Source organism: Homarus americanus, unplaced genomic scaffold, assembly GCF_018991925.1.
Source record: "Homarus americanus isolate GMGI-L3 unplaced genomic scaffold, GMGI_Hamer_2.0 scaffold52512, whole genome shotgun sequence".
In the NCBI taxonomy this organism is placed as follows: Eukaryota; Metazoa; Arthropoda; class Malacostraca; order Decapoda; family Nephropidae; genus Homarus; species Homarus americanus.
Genome location: NW_024735442.1, coordinates 17,570,687 through 17,593,175, shown reverse-complemented (window position 1 = coordinate 17,593,175; position 22,489 = coordinate 17,570,687). Strand labels below are relative to the sequence as shown.

Below are 22,489 nucleotides of genomic sequence, written 5' to 3'. Positions count from 1 at the left end.
TCTAACTAAAGTTATTTTTGACAACCTCTACCCATGTCATTTTTGGCCTACCCCTGGCTCTCCTTCCCTCCACATTTAGGATCATGCACCTCTTGACCCAATTGGTCTCATCCATTCTCTCCACTTGCCTAAACCATCTCGGACTGCCTTACTCAGAACTTTGCTTATACGTACTCTCAATACCCAGCCATCCTCTTAGTGCTGTCTTTCAGTATCTCATAATATCCACCTCACCATTCTCATTTCAGCTTGATCAAGCCTGCTTATGACATCCTCTTTAAATGCCCATGTTTCACTGTCATACACCATGAACACCACTAATACTACCAGAATCATCAACATTGTCATCACCATCAATGACAGCAGAACCACCGATATCATAAAACTCTGAATGTCTTACAATACCAAAAACATTACCATCTTTCAAAGCCATGACTTTTCTTTTGCAATCACCAGCAGTGTCACCTTCTATACCATCAAGTTCTTCAAAGTGGTCATAATCATACTCACACTACCTATACTATCTAAAAATCTGTAATTCTACCATTGCCTTAACCATCCTCAACACCATTAACACTATTAATGTTCCCTGACAGGTTGTGATAGTGCAGTTTGGAAGCTACGCATTCAACACAGCGGCATTGACAACAGACCAATGGCTATGGTGTGTGTTTTTTGGAATTATGATACTGTTGTGGGGGCAGATTATCACCACCGCCTTTGCCTTGCTGCACATGAAGGGCACCAGGTGAGGACAGACACATCTATTTCCATGAAAGACAGTCCCAATCAGTGGTCAGAAACATAAAGACACTACAGGTACAGACTCTCAATTATGGATCACAGAAAGCAAGAAATTTGTCAAAACTGGACATTTTCTCCCTGGTTCATCCATCTGTTATCCTATCAACAGACTAAATTAAGTTTTGCTTCCAATCACTCTCAAACTCAGTTGAACATTCCTCCCTACCCCCCTTATTTGACAGTTGTTAACCATTCGGGCAGTCTGTATGTTCTTTGACCTTTATTGCCCAGTGTTATACCAGGAGGAAACTGGATTACCTGAAAAAAGCTGTTACCTGTATATGTAGGTAGCAACGTGTTCTCCTAATATTACTTATTAAGTAATTATTAGATGTTTTAATTGCCTGTATGTTGGCCTGGCGAATTGACTAGGAATTAACAGACCTAGGTAGCATTTGCTGACGTCGCATTCGAGCTATATCACAAAAACTGGTTTTTAGAAAAAAACGGCTTTATTAATTCTTTAAATGAAAAAAAGAAAAGAAAAAAGATACATTAAGTTCATTCTTTCTAGAAATTGAGAATTCCCTAAAAGCAAGTTTTGTTTGTATCCGAGCAGCTTTGAGTACATAACAATACTTTGAGAGAAATAATACCTTCATACTGTATTTATTTGTGATGTATTAATCAAATATTATGGTATTCACAAAGCTTTTAGAATTCATATTGGTCATTTTAAACGTACTGGTTGATGATCCTGCCACAGGAATTTGAATGTTTAATGGTTCATTGTTACCACATTAGCTAATTTCTCAGCTACTTAAAAAAGAATGGTGAATGTAGTAGCAAATGTTTTGTGAAGTGAGAACAGAAAATTATAGGCACGTTATTGTTTATTCTCTACATGCTTTTTACATTAATAGTTTTATTACTTAACTTTATTTTACCATCTTTGCCTCTAATCATGAGTAATGTCCTCTTGAGATGTTTATAAACTTCTATTAAGTCACCTCTTACCAGCTTATGCTATAAGCTAGGCAACTGCGGGCATTCTAATATCTCTGGGTACCAGAGGTGCCGTAGTGCAGGTACCAGTCTGGTGCCCTGCTTTGGATGTTTACAATCAACTGGCATTCTCTAACATATCGGGGACCAGATGGGGTGACAGTACTCCAAATGGGGAACACCTCACTTTTGAAGAGCATTATGAGGGAAACTCTTCTTATAAGATTCACTCGTTTAGTTGCTTCATTCACCTTCTTCTCACAATGATCTGAGAACTTCAGTTCATTGTTAACATACACACCCAAATCTTTTTCACATTTGGTTACCATTAATGCTTTTTTTTGTCCTGTTGGGACATGTGATCTGCCTCCTTACTGTTGGTACAACCTTCAGGTGCATCCCTTTGTATTTCTTGACATTAAATCTTACCATACATTCCTTTGACCACTCCTGAAGCTGATAGCGATCTTTTTGTAGCTTTTCACAGTCTATTTTGTTTTTAATTTCTCTGAATAATTTCTGGCATGTAATTTATGAAAAAAAAAATGCCCTGTGGTACAACCAACTTATTGTACACTCGTATGAACACAGATTGGTGTTTGTTTATACCATATGTTTATTTTTATTTTCAAACCACATTGAAGCATTTACTCTTACAAAGACTATGAATACTTTTTCTCAATTCCATATAAACTACAGTAGTTATGGAAGACAAATTGAATAAAGAAATAGTAAAACTACCCGACAAAAGAAAGAAAAAATAAGAAGAAGAAGAAGTACTGTAGTAGTAGTACAATAAGATGAAGAAGAATAAGAATGATAAGATAAAGAAGAAACAATAATAATAAGAAAAGATATACAATATCTGGTAGAGTCATGGTGGATAGAACGCTTCAGTCAACTGAAAATATCTACTGTGGAGGGGAGGGGAGGAGACCCAGGGACAGGCCAGGATTAACATGGGGAGAGGTAAGATATGACATTAGAATTAAGAATCTGACAAGAGACCATGCACCATAGAGCTGTCATCAGGTTATTGCAACTAACCCATGCAAGCATGAAAAATGGCCATCAAGCACATAATAATGAGGACTCCTGTGTGTTAAAGTACATACAGGTATTGTGCCATTCATTACTTTATATTTTTGTGTGTAGTTTGCCTCTTCAATTTTCTTATTACATAAGACTGTGCTTCTTTATGTTTCATTATTCCCCTTTTCCCTTATAGTACCGTTTAATATATACCTGTATACTGTACTGTATATATATAATCAACGACCTCACCAGCCAGGACTCGAACCCTAGACCTTATGTGTGTGACCAGGGAGCGCTACCGACCATGCCACAAGGATACTAAAAGCAATCCTAGACTATGTTATATGTCACACAAAGCCTGTTCATCGAGCTGATGGCGCCGTGAACCTCCCATTGGGGATTGCCCGTGCCACTTATGTGGTGGGAGTAGCATTTTACAGAATCCAGCTGGTATGAAACACGAGGTACCATATATACTTCATTTTAGTCCATATAACACACGGACTTGAACATATAATCAACGACCTCACCAGCCAGGACTCGAACCGGTCGGAATATCTCACTACTAATTATTGGGTTTTTTTTTAGTTATAGTGGATGGCAATGCAGTGGAAGCACCCCTCAGAGAAATCCCAAACCAGCACAAACACAATTAATAAAAGTATTTTCCGTGACCGTGGAATAGCTAGTACCTGTGATTGGGGTTAATGAGATGCACTGGTAGAAGATAACACTTCTATTCCTTCAAACACTACAGATGGAATGAATAATTGTACACAAGCACTAGAGTACTTCTTAGTGTGGCTTATAACACTACAATGGGAAGCAAAAGTTATACATGGTATCAAAATAATTACTTAAAGATATTAATTGCATCTGAAAAGAACTACGAATGCAGCAGTACTACATACACCAGAACGAGGAACTCATCTGAAACAATTCCTTCGTACATCCTATATCACTTAGTGGCACATAAAACATTAAAAAAATATTACTTGCACCGATGAAGTGAAATTTAATTGTTGGAGGTATAATGCCCACAGTGTTAATCTTGCATTTAAGTTTCTAGATGTGGAGAAGATTGTTAAGGGCATGTGATCTGTTTCTAAGGAAAATTTGCCACCATATACAGTAGTACCCCGATTTACCCTGTCAATTGAACCCACGGGGTACCGCGGAAAGTGAAAACCGCGTAAAGTGAACAACAGAACATATGGGATTAATTCCAATAGAGACTGGGCCGAACCCCAAACTCCACTTTTTCCGACACAATACCTATGTTGTAGTAAAAATAACATCTTAATTTTATGATGGTATGCACACACAATTAATATTTAAGAAAAATACAGTCGCCAAGTTAATGTCCATTCAAATAATGGACTCAACTCCCCCCCCGTCTTCCCAGCTCACTGGCTCCTACCTCTCTGAGAAATGTTTGGGTGAAAACACTAGATTTTAACGTATAGTAATAAATAATACCTCAGACTAAAGTTAGGATAATATAATTGACATTTCTGGATTCCTTGCAGGTCAGGGAATATTTTGAATGTAAACTTCATATATTTTGCACGAAAGATAAAATATTTGCTTTGTGTAAACCAAATTACAGGTTGTACCTCTCTAGTCCGGCAACCTCGGGACCTGACCGGTGCCGGACCATGGAAATTGCCGGACCATGGAAATTCACCCTTTTCCTGGATAGATAGTGACTTGTGTTTATGCCTGGAAGCACTAGCACCACTTTCTCTGCGTCATGGTCTCTTTGAAGACATATTGAAGGGTTAAATGTCGTATAGTAGCTTCTCAAATTTCGCGAGTTTTTAATTCTTAACGTATTTTATTGGAACACACAAAAAATAAATAAATAAAAATTTTGACGGCGGAAACTTGAATTTCGATGAGGTTTGAACGGCCCGCCAACGTGCAGACGACGTGCATAATCGTGTAAACAGCGTCATTTCTCTTATGTACAAAAGATTCATTATTGTTTATTACTGAATGTCTTTTTTATTGAATTAATGTTTATGTGTGCAAAATGAGCAATACAATTCATTAATAATACGTAGAATATTAAAACACACGAGGAAATGACACAGCATTGTTTTCGTTGATTACAAAACCAGTGACTGACTGGTTCTACATATAAAACTGAAGAAAATAAGACCTTGGTTGTAGCTGTAGTAAAATTAATATGGTTGTTTTAAGTAATGTTATTTAATGTTAATAAATGGAACAATAGAAGTAGCTAACGATAATGGTAAAGAAAAAGAGAGATCGCATATGTAAGTGCGCATGCGCACACGTGAAAACATATCGTCATTACTTTACATAAGAATATGAAAGCAACACTTATTTACTGTTCATATATATTTTAATTAATGTTTCTGAATTTGTTTTTATTGAATTAATGTACGTGTGTGCAAAATTAACAATACAATTTATTAATAATACGTGGAATATTAGAGGAGACGAGACGGCTGCCGGCATTGTTTATGTTAAAGCTTACGAAACCAGTGACTGATTGGTTCTACATATAAAACTGAAGAAAATAAGACCCTGAGTTTAGCTGTAGTAAAATTAATGTAAAAAATGAATATGGTTGCTTGAAGTACCTGTAATGTTATTTAATGTTAATAAATGGAACAATATAAGTAGCTAACCATTAATGGTAAAAAAAAGTGAGACTGCTCGTATGTAAGTGCGCACATGTGAAAATATATCGTCATTACTCTACATAAGAATATGAAAGCCACACTTATTTACTGCTCATATATATTGAAGGGTTAAATGTTGTACTCTGTATAGACAAGCAGAGAGAGAGAGAGAGAGAGAGCAGCCGAACTGCCGGATGTAAACAAACCTTAATTTCCCGCGGCTTTGTTGTTGTTTTTATGGGGATTAGCCCACCTGGGCATAGGTCACTGACCCACATTGGGATATATATATATATATATATATATATATATATATATATATATATATATATATATATATATATATATATATATATATATATATATATATATATATATATATATATACTGTATATATATATACTGTATTGGAGTCAGTAGATTAGACGATTCCAAGACACTTTTTCTAGGTCATTTTCCCGCTCATGATTAAGAGAAAATCGAAAAAAAAATCGAAAATCTTATTTTTTTCTCTATTTTTTTTAAGTTAAAATTATGTTTTTCCGATGTTTTTTTTTATGTTTTGAATGAATCTGACCTTCATTTCTACTACTGATCACACCAAACCTAACAAAACCTAACCACACCCTGCAAAATACAGTGTACTTAGCAAATGCTGCAGCTTCTGAGAATGTGGGTGGAGCGGGTTTATTACTAAGAGCAGAGACGTTACCGAGAACAAATTCTGGCTTGAATGTCATGTACACTAATACTGACACATTTCTCGATAAGAGAGAGGAGTTTGAAACACTACTAAGAGTACACCAACCAGATATCGTAGGAGTTGTAGAACTGTTGTACAAGAACAGGAGAATCGACCCCGAGGAATGTGAGTTCAGTATTGCTGGATACGACTCATTTATGAACCTTTCTCAAGAAACATGCAAGAGGGGTGTGGTTATCTATGCTAGGCAAGACCTTAGAGCCAGCCAGGTGAGGGTACAGGGAGAGGATGTTTTTGAAGAGTCCAAGTGGTGTAAAATTAAATTTAAGGGAGGGGACTTACTTATCGTCGGGTGTATCTGCAGATCCCCAAACTGTGGCCCACTAAATCAAAGGAACTTAAGAACCTTAATAAACAACGAGGCAATGGTCAACCCTAGTCACCTCATTATCATGGGGAATTTAACTATGGCGACATTGACTGGAGAAACGAGTCCACCCCAAATGACTTGAATAACCCTGCTACTCTTTTTGTAGAAACACAGAGATAATTTTCTGTTCCAACATGTTAGAGACCCGACACATTACAGAGGGGAGCAAACACCCAAGCCACTTGACCTCATCATAACAAACGATGGGGTATGGTGGCCAAACTGGAACACCTTGCACCAGTCACCATATAGTGTTGTCATTCAGATTTAACTGTTACCTAGTTCAGGATAAGGCCAGGCCAAGGTGCAAATATTATAAGGGAAATTACAATGGGATGAGGGAAGAGATGAGTGGTATCAACTGGCCTGACTCATCAAGGTACAAGAACACAGACACTACGCTGAATATCGTAACTAGTAAAGTGACCCATTTGATTGATAAATATATACCCAAGGCTAAACCCAGTGCTTCTAGGAATACAAGGGGATCCCTACACATGAACCATGCGGCGGTCGACAAAATTAAGAAGAAAACCCAGAAATTCAAGACTTGGGTTGGGTCAAACGATGAGCAAGACAGGAGGATGTATGCAAGAGCCAGAAACCAAGCAAAGATAGTGTGTGAAAGGGCTGAAAAGGAGTTCCAGAGGCTGGTTGCAAGCGAGGTCAAGTCAAACCCAAAGGTGTTTTACCGCTATACAAAGTCAAAATTGAAAACGCGAGTAGGAGTATCAGACCTGAGGCTTGTGGATGGTAGTTATGCAGATTCTGACCAAGATAAAGCTGAGGCATTGAACAGCTTCTCTTCCTCGGTGTTCACAAGAGAGGATGCAACTAACCTTCCTGTGTTTGAGGACAGACGGTTCGACACACCACTGACCCACATTGTGTTCACAGAAGAAGGTATTAGAAATAAACTGTCCAGGCTAAAGGTCCATAAGTGTCCCGGCCCTGACATGGTGCATCCTAGAGTGCTAAGAGAGTTGTGCAATGAGCTTGCAGAGCCCCTGAAGATCCTGTTTTGTAAATGCCTGGATGAACAAATGGTCCCCAGTAAATGGAAAGTGGCTTATGTGAGTCCTATCTTCAAGAAGGGCGATCGGCACTGCACGAACAACTATAGACTGGTGAGCCTGACCAGCATAATATGTAAGGTACTTGACGGTATTATCAGAGATGCCACAATGGAACATCTAATACGAAACAATCTTGTAAAGGATTGCCAACACGGTTTTATGCCAGGGCGCTCCTGCTTAACACAATTGCTCAAGGTATTGGATATTTGGACCCATATTCTGGAACGGGGTGGTAATATCGACAATATTTACCTAGATTTTGCCAAGGCTTTCGACAGTGTACCCCATGAAAGGCTGAAAATCAAACTGGAAGGGTACGGAATTCGGGGAAATGTCCTAGCATGGATAGAAGACTTTCTACATGACCGCAAGCAGCGTGTTGTGATTAATGGCATGAAATCGTCATCCGTACCTGTCACAAGTGGGGTACCACAGGGCAGTGTATTGGACCTGCTGTTGTTTGTTTGTTTCATAAATGACATGCCTGACGTTGTACACTCCTCCATACAAATGTTTGCCGTTGACGCTAAGTTATTTCGGGAAATTAAGAACCAAGCTGACTGTGAAGAGCTGCAGAAGGACCTCTGTGGGCTACAGGAATGGTCGAAGGAATGGCTGCTGAGATTCAATGTCACGAAGTGTAAGAGGATGCACCTGGGGCATACCAACGGTAAGGAGGCGTATCATGTCCCAACGGGATGAAGAAACTGCACTAGTTGAGACTGAATGTGAGAAGGACCTAGCTGTTGTAGTATCTTGCGTTATTTAATGGGAGAAAGACAAGTCACATGGTCTATCTGGCTGGGGCCTTTATTCTCGGTTCTTGGTTACATCGTGCCTAACACATTTCGTGTTTACACAATCCTAAACACTTTCTGACTTTGGTAAGAAGTAACATAATATATAATATATATATTCAATAAAGGCAGCATATAAACATATATATATATATATATATATATATATATATATATATATATATATATATATATATATATATATATATATATATATATATATATATATATATATAATATATATATATATATATATATATATATATATAATCAATAAAGGCAGCATTTACACATACATATATATAACACTATTTCTTCCTTTCAAAAGAGAGCATGGTTGCTACAAATCCTAAATAAACAAAACTTACAGAATTACATATGGCAGGGAAGAAGAGAATAGAACACAACAAATATAACTTCCTAACTAAACAGTTTTGAAAGGCCTGTTCACAATTCAGATAATTAGGTTTAATTTAATTACAGGTCTCCTAACTCTGTTTGATCTTCTACGACTATTCCCTCCATCAAGTTTTACAGGGGTTTCACTTGCACTCTGTGCATTATCAGTGACAGACATATCATCACTACAGTCAGTTGACACAGTGAGTGGATGCTGGGAAACAACATCTTTGACATCATCATGATGATGATCATCTGAAACTGTGTCAAGTTTATCATCATGTCCTGGTGCTACATTCATCTCGTCATGTGCCTGAATGATGTGATCCACATGAACATATCTCAAAGAGTTACCACATTTCACTAAATATGTCCTAGATCCACATACCTTGTCAATGACACCAGTTATCCACTTTGCATGTACAGTACCATAACCTTTAGCCATATTCCTAACTCTCACCCTATCATTTACCTTGAACACTCTTTCACTGGAACTCTTATCATGATACATTTTTTGTTGAGCTTGTTTCCTCTCTACAACTTCAAACAGACTTGGCTTAATTAAACTTAATCTTGTTCTCAACTGTCTCTTCACCATTAACTCTGCAGGAGTACATCCTGTCACACTATGTGGCGTGGTTCTGTATCTGAGTAAGAAATTTGCTAGTCTGTGTTTCATTGATTTTCCTACAGTTCCTTGAATTACTTCCTTGGAAAGTGCTTCCTTTACAATTCTAACTGATCTCTCAGCTGCACCATTAGAAGCAGGATGATAGGGTGGGGTCAGTACATGCTTTACACCGTTGAATCTCATGAAGTTTTTAAACTCTGATGATTGGAATGGAGGACCATTGTCAGAAACTACCTCTTCTGGTATTCCATGTTCGGCAACAGATTACCCGATCCGGGGTTCAAATTGATGTTCTGATTATGGGTAGTCGTCTACATGAAATCTCGGGTAGAGGGATCCCAAATCATGTATCTGAGGCAACCTCTAATCCCAGGCTTAAAGCACTGTTCTGAATCTGGGCCTTAAATGTCAATCATGTGATAGCCACAGCTATCCTTGCACTATGCAGTATTCTTCTTCATTATCGGCATGCAAATTATCTCGAATTTTCTTAATGAGGAATATGTGTTTGTTTTAGTCAATCACATTATAGTAGAATACAAGGAAAATGACATGCAAAGTGCAAAAATTACATGCTACCTTAATCGTTGCCTTGTCCCTGTGTGTTGTTTATAACTTTATATCATGCTCTTGATTATATTTTTTAAATTTCAAATTAGGATTTGAATTGTACTTGCAGTGAAGACAGGTCACTTGCCAAGTAGGTGTGCATATTTCAGTTAACTCGCACCTAACCTGACCTGATTAACTTGACCCCATAGATCAACTGCTGTGCATCCAAGGCGGGAAGTTCCTCTTGGCATCTCTGTCGACTCCCTGGAAACATCCTTTTGTAAGAAGAAACGGAATGCACATGTCTTCTGGATTCAAAGCATTACTGATCTGCAGACACAGGTTAGAAACTGTAAACAGTCCGACTCACTCAGAGGTGCAATTCCCTGAGTAAATACTGTAAATATGGAAACAGTTCTTAGACTTGGCATGTTGTGGACACATAAGCATCCGGAGTGCTGGAGACTAAACACACTTAAAACTAACATCTGCAGTACTTGTACAGCACTTAATTTGCTTAAATGAAGCCATTTCATAAGTGATCCTTAAAAATACTTAAGGTATATATATATATATATATATATATATATATATATATATATATATATATATATATATACTTATATGTATATATATACACACAGTCGGCCTACTTCGTGAATTTTTACATTCGCGTTTTACGTTCGTGGTCACTTCTCAGAACCCAGGATGCTCTTACATTTCATGGGTGGGTGTACCCTTTACGGGTGATATATTTTTTATTTAGCTCATAAAATTTCGCTTGCAGAAATTATCTGGCCGAGTATAAATTTACATTTGGCGGAATTTCTTTGTTTGATGGTCGTTTTTGAATATAAATAAGCTATATAGTTTGAGCCTGGAATTTTTGATAATGTTTACTCTGAGTAAATATGTTATCTTTTATTGCCGAAATATGATTCTGTTCGAAAATAATTTCAGTCCTTTTGAGGATCAACATATCATTATATTATCCTAACTTTAGTCTGATTTATTATTTATTACTAAAAAGGTAAACAGTCTGGTATTCCCACACATTTATCTAGTAGGGACGTTGGTGGGGGGTGGTGGGGAGGGAGGCAGGGACCAGCGACCGACCATCTGTTACTGTGTGAAGAATATATTTTTTTTTTTATTAACTAAAGATTTTTATTTTAGCTCATAAAATTCATACAAATTACCCGGCCAGAATATAATTTACATTGCTGGAATTCTTACAATTTGATGATCATTTTGAATATAAACATCATATATTTTGCATTAGACATACAAATTTTAGATATAATGTTTACTCTGAGTAAATATGTTATCTTTTGTGCAAAATATATGACATTTATATTCAAAATATTCCTGGTTTTACAAGGAATCCAGCAATGTCAATTATATTATCCTAACTTTAATCTGAGGTATTATTTAATACTAAATGTTAAAATCTAGTTTTTTTCACCCACACCTTTCTCTTGAAGGGAGGGTTGGTGGGAGGTGGGGGGGGGTTGGGATGGACTGACCATCTGGCTCGGTTGGAAGAGGGGTGGGAGGCAAGGTGGGGTACTTTGATTGACAGATAGTGTCGTGAAGAATATTTTTTTATTTTATAAACTGAAGATATTTGTTTTAGCTCATAAAATTCATACAAATTACCCGGCCAGAATATAATTTACATTGCTGGAATTCTTACAATTTGATGATCATTTTGAATATAAGCATCATAGATTTTGCATTAGACATACAAATTTTAGATGTAATGTTTACTCTGAGTAAATATGTTATCTTTTGTGAAAAATATATGACATTTATATTCAAAATATTCCTGGTCTTACAAGAATCCAGCAATGTCAATTATATTATCCTAACTTTAGTTTGAGGTATTATTTATTACTATACCTGGTTTTCCCCCAAAAATTTCTCAGGGGGAAGAGCCAGTGAGTGTACTGTGACAAGAGGGGGAGGGAGTGGAGTCCATTATTTGAATGGACATTAACTTGGCGACTGTATTTCTCTATTTCTCTTAAGTATTAATTGTGTGCATGTACCATCATAAAATTAAGATGTTATTTTTACTAGAACATAGGTATTGTGTTGGTAAAAGTGGAGTTTGGGGGTCAGCTGGTCTCTATTTCATTTAATCCCATATGTTATGTTATTCACTTTACGCGTTTCTCACTTTCCGCGGTACCCTGTGGGTTACATTAACCGCGTAAAGTGAGGGTAACGAGACAACTCTCTCAAAGCTGGAAAAATCCCTCATCCCCAGAATTTTCCGTGTAACGGAAATTGTTCTTGGTAGCTCAAACCCGGAAAAATATCCCTCATCCTCAGAATTTTCTCAAATTTTCTGGGTAACGGAAAAATTTTCTCGGAAGCTCCAGAAATTGCTCATTACATCATCTCTTAAACCTGGAAAAATATGCCCCAACCCCGGAGTTTTCCGGGTACCGCGGAAAAATTTTCTCAGAATTTCCAGAAAATTATCCTGATTTTCATCTCTCGAACCCAGAACAAAAATAACCCATCCTGAAAATTTCCGGGAATCGGGAAAATTTTTCTCGGAATTTTCCAGAAAATGTGCCCCTTGGTAAATCGTTCCCAAACCCATTTTTTTCCAGAAAATTACGGTTTTGGGAACGATTTTCCGAGAAAATTTCAATTCCCACTATCAGAGAGTTCCTGGTTTGAGGGATTCCAGATAACGGATACTATAATACTTATATATATATACATATATATATATACAGTCTGCCCTTAACATACGCGAGGGTTACGTAACAGAGATACCCGTGGATGTTAAAAATCCGCGTATTTTTGCTGCCCCCCAAAAAACCCTGGCCCCCCATGTCCTTATTTACCGTATATACATGTGTGAAGTTCGAGTTTTTAAGACCAAATTATTTGGCAAAAAATTGGGGGTCGACCTCTAAACGGGTAATAGTTTCATTAGGTTGAAAAATATTTACCAGTAACTACCAGCAAACAATGGAAACGATGCACCAACGCACCACCAGCAGTGAGTGTCGGTACAGTTGCCAGGGCAGATCTCTTGCGTCATCATAGCAAGCCCAAAGTAGCCAAATCCATGGTATGGTAGCACAGGACGATGTAAAACATAAAGTATTCATTTATTAAAGTGTATTTATAGATACTGTACATAAATTTTTGTTCATTACATTTGAAACATCAATCTTTGTTAATTAAATTTGAAACAAAAGAAAACTACGATACCGTATTTTTGTTAAAATATTACATCACAAGTATATTTTACCTTAACTGTGACTGAATGAATATATTCTCGGAAATAAATATGAAAATGTAATATTTTTGCTGGAATGACGTACATATTACAGTGGAAAGTGGGATAAAATCATGACGAAAACAATGACTTTCGCTTTCTTTCATTGTTCAAAAGATTTTACCGTAATCGCTTTTCGAATGGTTTTCAGTTAAAAAACTGTTGTACTCGTACTGTATTACAATAATATTCTATCCTATCATTAGCCTTATAATCCCACAACTGAAAACCATTCGAAAAGCGATTACGGTAACATCTTTTGAACGAAAGAAAGAGAAAGTCATTGCTTTCGTCACTTTCCACTGTAATACAGTGGGGTATGCTATAACGAATCTAATTGGTTCTAGAACCTTGTTCGTTATAGCATTCGTTCGTTATAGGATTAATCCGTTCCAGGCCCCCAAATACAACCACTTAACACTGAAAAATATAATATAAAATAGTAAAAAAGTGCATAAATATGCATCTAAACCCCTGAAATAAAGAATATCATTAATACTTGTAATAAAAAAAAAAAATTAGCAAAAAAAAAAAATTAAATAATGTTCGTTGTAGGAGTTTCGTTCGTTATAGCATTCTCAATTTTATAGGTAAAACCGTTCGTTATAGGAATATTCGTAGTAGGATCCGTTCGTTATAGCATACCCCACTGTATGTACGTCATTTCAGCAAAAATATTACATTTCCATATTCTCAGAAATAAATAGTAGTTTTTCTGAAACGTATTGTATTTCTATGTAAATTAGGATAAACTACATGAAAACAAAAGACTTTACCTAACCTTCCGATGTTCAAGATATGTTACTCGTTTTTTTAATAGTTTTCGGTTATACTAGTGATACTAGTGATACAGTGACCCCTCGTTTAACGAACGCCTCGGTTAACAAAATTTCGGTTAACGAACTGCCTTCCATAAGATTCTTAAATTCGGTTAACGAATTTCTTACGAGACAGACCTCAACATGTTTTCGCTTGCACTGGCCGGTCAACCAGCTTTAGTATCAGTCCGCCAATACATTAATCGGTTCTTGGGCTTAAATTCCTTACTATTTTAGTAAATATCAAGAAGTTTATACTATTCAATAATTTTAAAAGTTTAATATAAAATTTTTTTGTCATTTTAACAATTATTGAACATAATTGAAGGTAAAGTGACTAGTTTAATGCACGGCATCCAGCCTCTTAATACAGCAAACAGGCGTTAGTCTCTCTCTGTTTTCACTGGAGGTAACATCTTGCTCTCTTCAACTAAATGCTTTTTTTGTGTTTCCAAGCAAATTATTGGTCATTTTGAAATATATTTTACATATTGACAATATATAATGCAGTGCAGTGTTGATTTAAAGAAAATAATCTTGAAATACACCAAGAGAACTAAAATTTTATGGGTGAAATGGTGCCATGGGGTGACTTCTCTTCCACCCCAATGCCTTCTCTTCTTCCTTCTCCTCCACCCCCATTCTAATTCCCATCATCATCATCATCCAGGAGCCTTTTACATACACACCTCAAAGTAAGTGAACTTTTCTACCATTTTTTTTGAACTTAGGAAATTTTCGGTCAGCTGGAACCAATTACCCAAAAACCCATTGAAACAATGGTTTCGGTTAACGAACGACCTTCTGGAATGGATTGAGTTCGTTAACCGAGGGGTCACTGTATTCTATTCATACTGTGCTTGATATAATGCATTCACGGAAATGTAATATTTTTGCAAGTACAATGCTGATGTCAACACAAGCGTGGTTACAGCGAGACTGACTGACTGAGTGAGGGAGAGCTATGCGTGTGTGTGTGTGAGGTTGCGGGAGCGGGCGGTGTCCTGTGTTCAGTGCCGCGCGCGGGTTGAATGGTGCGCGATTTGAACGTACTTCAATTACTTCAATGTATAGAATATTCCTCTTGCGGGGCAATCCGCGTATTTGCAAATCCGTGTATTATAAACCCGCGTATGTTAAGGGCCGACTGTATATATATATATATATATATATATATATATATATATATATATATATATATATATATATATACAGTGACCCCTCGTTTAACGAACACCTCGGTTAACGTAATTTCGATTAACGAACTGCCTTCCATAAGGATCTTCAATTCGGTAAACGAAAAAAAATTCGCTTAACGAACTTCTTACGAACCGACCTCAACATGTTTTCGCTTGCACTGACAGGGCAACCAGCTTTAGTATCAGTCCGCCAATACATTAATCGGTTCTAGGGCTTAAATTCCTTACTATTTTTGTAAATATCAAGAAGTTTATACTATTCAATAATTTTAAAAGTTTAATATTCAATTTTTTAGTCATTTTAACAATTATTGAACAAAATTGAAGGTAAAGTGACTAGTTTAATGCGCGGCATCCAGCCTCTTAACACAGCAAACAGGCGTCAGTCTCTCTCTGTTTTCACTGGAGGTAACATCTTGCTTGAGACTCTCTTCAACTAAACGCTTTTTTTCTGTGTTTCCAAGCAAATTATTGGTCATTTTGAAATATATTTTATATATTGACAATATATAATGCAGTGCAGCGTTGATTTAAAGAAAATAATCTTGAATTAAACCAGAGAGCTAAAATTTTATGGGTGAAATGGCACCATGGGGTGACTTCTCTTCCACCCCAATGCCTTCTCTTCTTCCTTCTCCTCCACCCCCATTCTAAATCCCATCATCATCATCATCATCCAGGAGCCTTCTACATACACACCTTAAAGTAAGTGAACTTTTCTACCATTTTTGTTGAATTTAGGAAATTTTCGGTGAGCTGGAACCAATTACCCAAAAACCCATTGAAACAATGGTTTGAGTTAAACGTTTGATTAACGAACGACCTTCTGGAAGCAGTTGAGTTAGATTAACAGAATACTATATATATATATATATATATATATATATATATATATATATATATATATATATATATATATATATATATATATATATATATATATATATATATATACATCGGCCCTTCACATAGCGGGTTTAGCATACGGATTCATAAATCATGTTGCCTACCAGAGAATATTCTGTACATTGAGTAATTGAGTACATTCAAATCGCGTCTTGACACCACTACCACCACACCCACCCCACACGCCCCACCCACCCACCCACCCACACCCATCGCCACCCCACCCCACCCACACCAGCCACCCCACCCACCCACCCACACGCCCGCCACCCACCCACCCATCGCCACCCACCCACACCGCCACACCCACCACCACACCCCACCACCATACCCACCCACCACACCACCCACACACACCCACACACATCTCCACCACCCCACCCCACACCCACATGCCCACCCCCACACCCCCGCCACCCACCGCCCACCCACCCCTACCCGCCACCCCACCCCACCACCCACCCACCACCCACCCATCGCCACCCACCCCACCCGCCGCCACCCACCATACCACACCCATGCCCCACCCCACCCACCCGCCCACACACATACCCACATCCCCACCCACCCACCCATCGCCACCATGTCACCCACCATGCCCACCCCACACATCATACCCCACCCCACATGTCCCACACCCACACCCCACACCGCCCACCACCCCACACACGCCCCCACCACCCCGCCACCCCGCCCACACTCCACCCACCCCACACACCACACCCCACCCACCCCACACTGCATTCCCACCCCACACAGTCCCACCCACCCACCCAACCCCACCCCACACATCACCACCCCACCCACACCCCACTCCCCACCCCACACCTACCCCACCCACCCCACACCAACCACCCACCCACCCACCCACACACCCACCCACCCATACCCACCCACCCCACACCGCCCGCCACCCACCCACCCACCCACCCACCCACACCGCCACCCACCCCACCCACACGCCCGCCACCCACCCCCACCGCCACACCCACCCACCCACACCATACCCCACCCCCACACCGCCCACCCACCCCACCCCACCCCACACACCACACCCCACCCCACCCCTCCATGCCACCCCACCCCACCGCCACCCACCCACACGCCCGCCACCCCACCCCACACCGCCACCCACCCCACGCCCACCACCACCCCCCACACGCCATACCCCACACCCCACCCACCCATATACCCACCACCCCACCGCCCGCCACCCCCACCCCACCCGCCCGCCACCCACCCACCCCACACACAACTGTACCGACACTCACTGCTGGTGGTGCGTTGGTGCATCGTTTCCATTGTTTGCTGGTAGTTACTGGTAAATATTTTTCAACCCAACAGATTATTACCCGTTTAGAGGTAGGCCCCAATTTTTTGCCAAATAATTTGGTCTTAAAACTAGAACTACACACAGGTATATCGGTAAAATAGACATGGGGCCAGGTTTTTAGAGGGGCAGCAAAAGTACATGGATTTTTAACATTCACGAAGTATCTCTGTTACCTAACCCTCGCGTATGTTAAGGGCCGACTGTATTGATTAAAAATGAGCTCCATGGAATAACGAAATTGAGATTAAAAAAAAATAATAAAATATTTTTTCATTATCACTTCCATTACGAATGCCATCAGGGCCCTGTGTTCTAATTTCCTCACTATAACTGCATATGGCTTCAAAATTCTCCAAAGAAGTGTTCAAATTTCAAAATTCACCGGGGGCTAGCGGAACTCCCAGATGTTTAGGCTCGGTTCACTCATCACCCCACCCTCTTGGGTAGTTAAAATGAGGGGGGCCTCCACAAAGAGGCTGCCCATGGGCCTCCACAGGTCTAAATCCGGCACTGGTCGCCCCGCTGAGTATCTTTTTGTTACGGTAGCTATTTTGAATGGCCGAGCGGTGCAATGACCTTGGATTATATAATCCATTGTGCTTATGTTTTGTGAGATTCTTGTTTAATTAACGATTCTTGTGTATTAACAATTCTGGTGTATTTACGATTCTGGTGTATTTACGATTCTTGTGTATTAACGATTCTGGTGTATTAACGATAGGTGAAGTGCTTAATGTAAATATCGAGAGCAGTTCTGGTGGTAATGATTGGCATGTAGAAGGTCAACAAGGAAAGCCCCAAGCCAAGCGTGATTATCGTAAGGGGTTAAAGAAGAGGAAATACACCCTTGAAATGAAACAAGATGTTTGGAATGATCAAAAGTGATGCTCATACCTGTGAAATCATGCATAGGTTCAACTGCCCTGAATCAACAATACGTTCCCTTAAGAAGAACAAGGAAGCCTTAACTGCTTCTGTGAATGTATTCTCAAGATTTTCTAGTAACAGGACGTTCTCCGATACTTCACAACGAAACCTACTGCATGTTATCACAGAACATTACCTTCACAAGTGGGTGGAAAGAAGAAACCGTGAGCAGGGCGACCTGTCTGGGCCACAGATAAGGCATCAAGCACATGTTTATTACGCTGCAGTTGCACAGAAGAAACGTGTTAACTCTCCACCACCGTTCAATGCTTCTGTTGGTTGGTTGGCTGCCTTTAAGAAGCGTTATGAAGTCAAGTTTGCCCACTACCATGGGGAGAGTGCTAGGAGTTAGGTCGTCTACCATCTCCTCCTCCTCCTCCTCCTGGTTAGCTGGTAGAGCCCGGTCATTGTCAGAAAGTTCTGCCTCGTTTTGTTGTAACTCAACTAAATGAGTCTGTCTGCTGACGAAAGTCTTTATAGAGTGACTGATAGTAACAGTTTAACATAACTAATGAATTCGTGGTCAATGGCTGCAGAAGCGATGTGGTGTTAGGAGGAAGGAAGATAACTTGTACATTAGGGTGGTGTCCAATTAGAAACTTAGTGTCCAGGAGCATTATTCATCACCAGGATCACTTTGAAATCCATGTTCTTCCTCCAGCAGTACTGTTGGGCATCAGGAACAAGTGCTTGTCAAACCAATCGGTGCATAAAGACGTTATAACCCAAGCTTTCATATTAGACATCCAATAAACATTGAGCGGTAGGCTCTAGGATGGGCAGCACGGTTAACAATCAGGGGTTTCATCAAGAAATCTCCACTTAACCTTGGATACCATATGTCTGTTAGTATCCCCAAGCATGGATCAATACTGCTCCATGCACATGGTTCAGAACAATAGAGGGACAACAATCACAAGCCCGGAGTCAGGAGATTGTTTCAGCGACAGGCTTCTAGCTAAGCTCGATAAGCCCGCCCAGTGAGGGTTGGCTCGTGGCAGCGTCTTTATGGCGCTCCTTGAGAAACCTTGTCGTGGGTGTTTAATTTCACCATATTAAAGACATCCTTCACAGACCATCTTGCCCATAAGCGGCCACCGACCCTCAGTAGTGGTGCCACACAAACAGTGCCTGGAATCGTTGTGGAAGAGTCACGAATGCGTAAATGTCTAACTTCAACTATACAAAGCATACATCTGGCAAAGGTCGCGACACTTACTTTATATTCATCCTTTCACTGGGTAAATGACAATTTCACTGTTACAACATGACTAAGTTAAACTGAATTAATATGGCGGCGTGGAACACTGGTTAACATACCTGGAGATACGTTGAGGAAGAGTCACGAATGCGTGATTCTCCCTCGTGTAGCAGTATATACATGCGTCCGCGGGGCAGCTTGGGCCCTGTATTCATACCAGGAAGGTTGATTTCATCAACACCAGACCGTCTCTACCCTATTGGATCACTGTATACTTAGTTATGAACTCCGGTGTTCCTGATCAGGGTAATTTCCTATGTCTATTCATATAATCTAATCAGAGGTTGAGCTTGCCAGGAAAAAGTGGAATATACACGTTGATAACATCAATTCTGCGAGCTCAGGGCTTATGGCGAACAAGGAACTATTCAGGAGATGTTAGATCTTGGAGATTATACAGGTTGACAGAATAGTTCAGAAGATTAATGACTTTCTTAAATAGACAACTGACAAACTCTAAACTACAACCATCAGATTCTCTGATGTTTGGGCAACAAAAATCTCTGACTTCAGTAGCACTTGGAAACTCATGGTCATTCTTAGGGAACGATACAGTGGGTATCGTTTGTACTATGCGAACTCAATACTCACTTACCTGCAATGTTACTAACAATAAGGACAGTTAAAACGTTCAACATCACTCACAAAGGATCTTGTGGCTTTAACTGTAATCAAACATATCTAAATTGACTCAAAACAAGGGTGTTATCTCTAACATTCAAATTCATTTTATAGAGGTTGGTTTCAGTAAGTTAGAGAAAATGGGATAACGGAGAACTGAGGCATCTTGAAGCGATGAGAAAATGGACTCCTCAGATGGGGGGCTCAAACGAAGGCAGAGTTACATGTTTTGTGGGCTATTGAGCGTAATATGAATCATCTGATTTTGGCGTTAACTGACGTGTATGACCGTGGTCATTACACAGCAAGGTCAACCATCATACAATACATTATGCTTCTAATATCTTCCCATGCGGTAGTACCTCCCTGTTTGGTTAATCTAGTTAACTACCATCTTCAAGCATCAGGTCTGATACTCCTACTCGCATTTTTAATTTTGACTTTGCGTAGCAGTAAAACGCCTTTGGGTTTGACTTGACCTCGCTTGCAATCAACCTCTGGAACTCCTTCTCAGAACTTCTACACTCTGCCTTTACTTGGTTCTTAGATCAGACATACATCTTTCTGTCCTGCTCTTCGTTTGTCCTAATCCACGTCTTGAATTTCTGGGTTTTCTTCTTGACTTTGTCGACCGCCTCATGGTTCATGTGTAGTCTCTCCTTATTCTTGGAGGCACTGGGTTTGGTCTTGGGGATATATTTATCAATCAAATGGTTCACTTTACTGGCTATGATATTCAGCGTAGTGTCAGCGTTCTTATACCTAATGAGTCAGGCCAGTGGATACCCCTCATCTCCTCCCTTTTCCCGCTGTAATTTCCATTGTAATATTTGAACCTTGGCCTGGTTTTGTCATGAACCAAGTAACAGTTAAATCTAAAGGACTTCGTTAATTGGTTGTTGGTGCTTGAGGTGCTAGGTGTTCCTTTCGGGCACCATACCCTCCTCGTTTCTTATGATGAGATTCAGTGGCTTGGGTGTTTGCTCCCCTCCATAATGAGTCGGGTCTTTAACATGTTGGAGCAGAAAATTATCTCTCAATTTCTAAAAAGAGTAGCGGGGTTATTTAAGTCATTTTGCGTGGTCTCATTTCTAGAGTCGATGTCGCCATAGTTAAAGTCCCCCATGACAAGGAGTTGGCTGGGTGTTGAGCATCGTTGCATTGTCAATTAAGGCTCTTAAGTTCCTTTGGTTTAATAAGCTACAGTTGGGGATCTGTAGGTACACTGGAAACTTCTCCCTTTGATTTAATTTTACACCACTTTAATTCTTCAAAAACATCTTCTTCCTGTACATTCACCTGGCTGGCTCTAAGATCTTGCCTAGCATAGACTAAGACAGAAGACAGCTTCAAGCCTAGATGGTCTAACTGAAAAAAAAAGTAGCTGTAAAATAAACTCTAGCTGCTCATATTTTTTTTTTTTTATTGCATTTTTCTGAACTTCTTAGAAGTAACATATGCACGGTAATTAAAAAAAATAGGTTCCTCCCACTCTATTCTACAGCTACTGTACTCTTACGATCAATATGTACTGTAGTGTGACATCCTTACAGAAAATTCCAAATCTTTTACCTTCAGTTTCATTGATTGTCACCAATATCCTGTTAAAATTCTATTACAGTACATTCAGTTTCATCTTTTCCTTTACATCTATCATTTGTGCAACTCCTCCTCCCTGCTTATGCTCCTTATTATGCATATTAAACATAAGGTTTTTAGTGTAGAATTTTTAAAAATAACCAGTATTTAACTCGGTACTTTTACCTCTTTACCGTACTTGATGAAAAACACAATGTTATCTCGCTGCTCCATGTGTCAGTTTCAGTTTTTTATTGCTTCCCATTATTATTAATCGTGTTGAGAAGAAATACACCTAGATAAATAGAAATAGTCTATATAGTCTATTCAAAGGCATTAATAACTTTATTTCTACATGATATATAAATCAGTAGAATGCTATAACGAGCGGATCCTTCTACGAATATTCCTATAACGAAGGTTTACCTATAAAATTGAGAATGCTATACTTGAACACAACTCCTGGCACGGATGAATCGGGACTATTCTCACCGCGCATGAATATTGTTGTCTTTC

The 22,489-nt window shown here is 39.3% G+C and overlaps 1 protein-coding gene across 3 annotated transcripts in view; it reads left to right on the top strand.

The window, feature by feature from the left end:
* The window catches only part of LOC121871103 (plasma membrane calcium-transporting ATPase 3-like), a 135,387-nt gene that overhangs the window by 93,898 nt on the left and 19,000 nt on the right, over window positions 1-22,489 (top strand). For 2 of the 3 annotated variants that reach the window (XM_042373251.1, XM_042373252.1), the window contains one exon: window positions 597-748. In XM_042373251.1, coding sequence (XP_042229185.1) covers window positions 597-748 — 152 coding nt within the window. Of the gene's footprint in view, window positions 1-596; window positions 749-10,235; window positions 10,517-22,489 lie in introns of those variants that run through there. The other variant, XM_042373253.1, reaches the window with a different exon arrangement.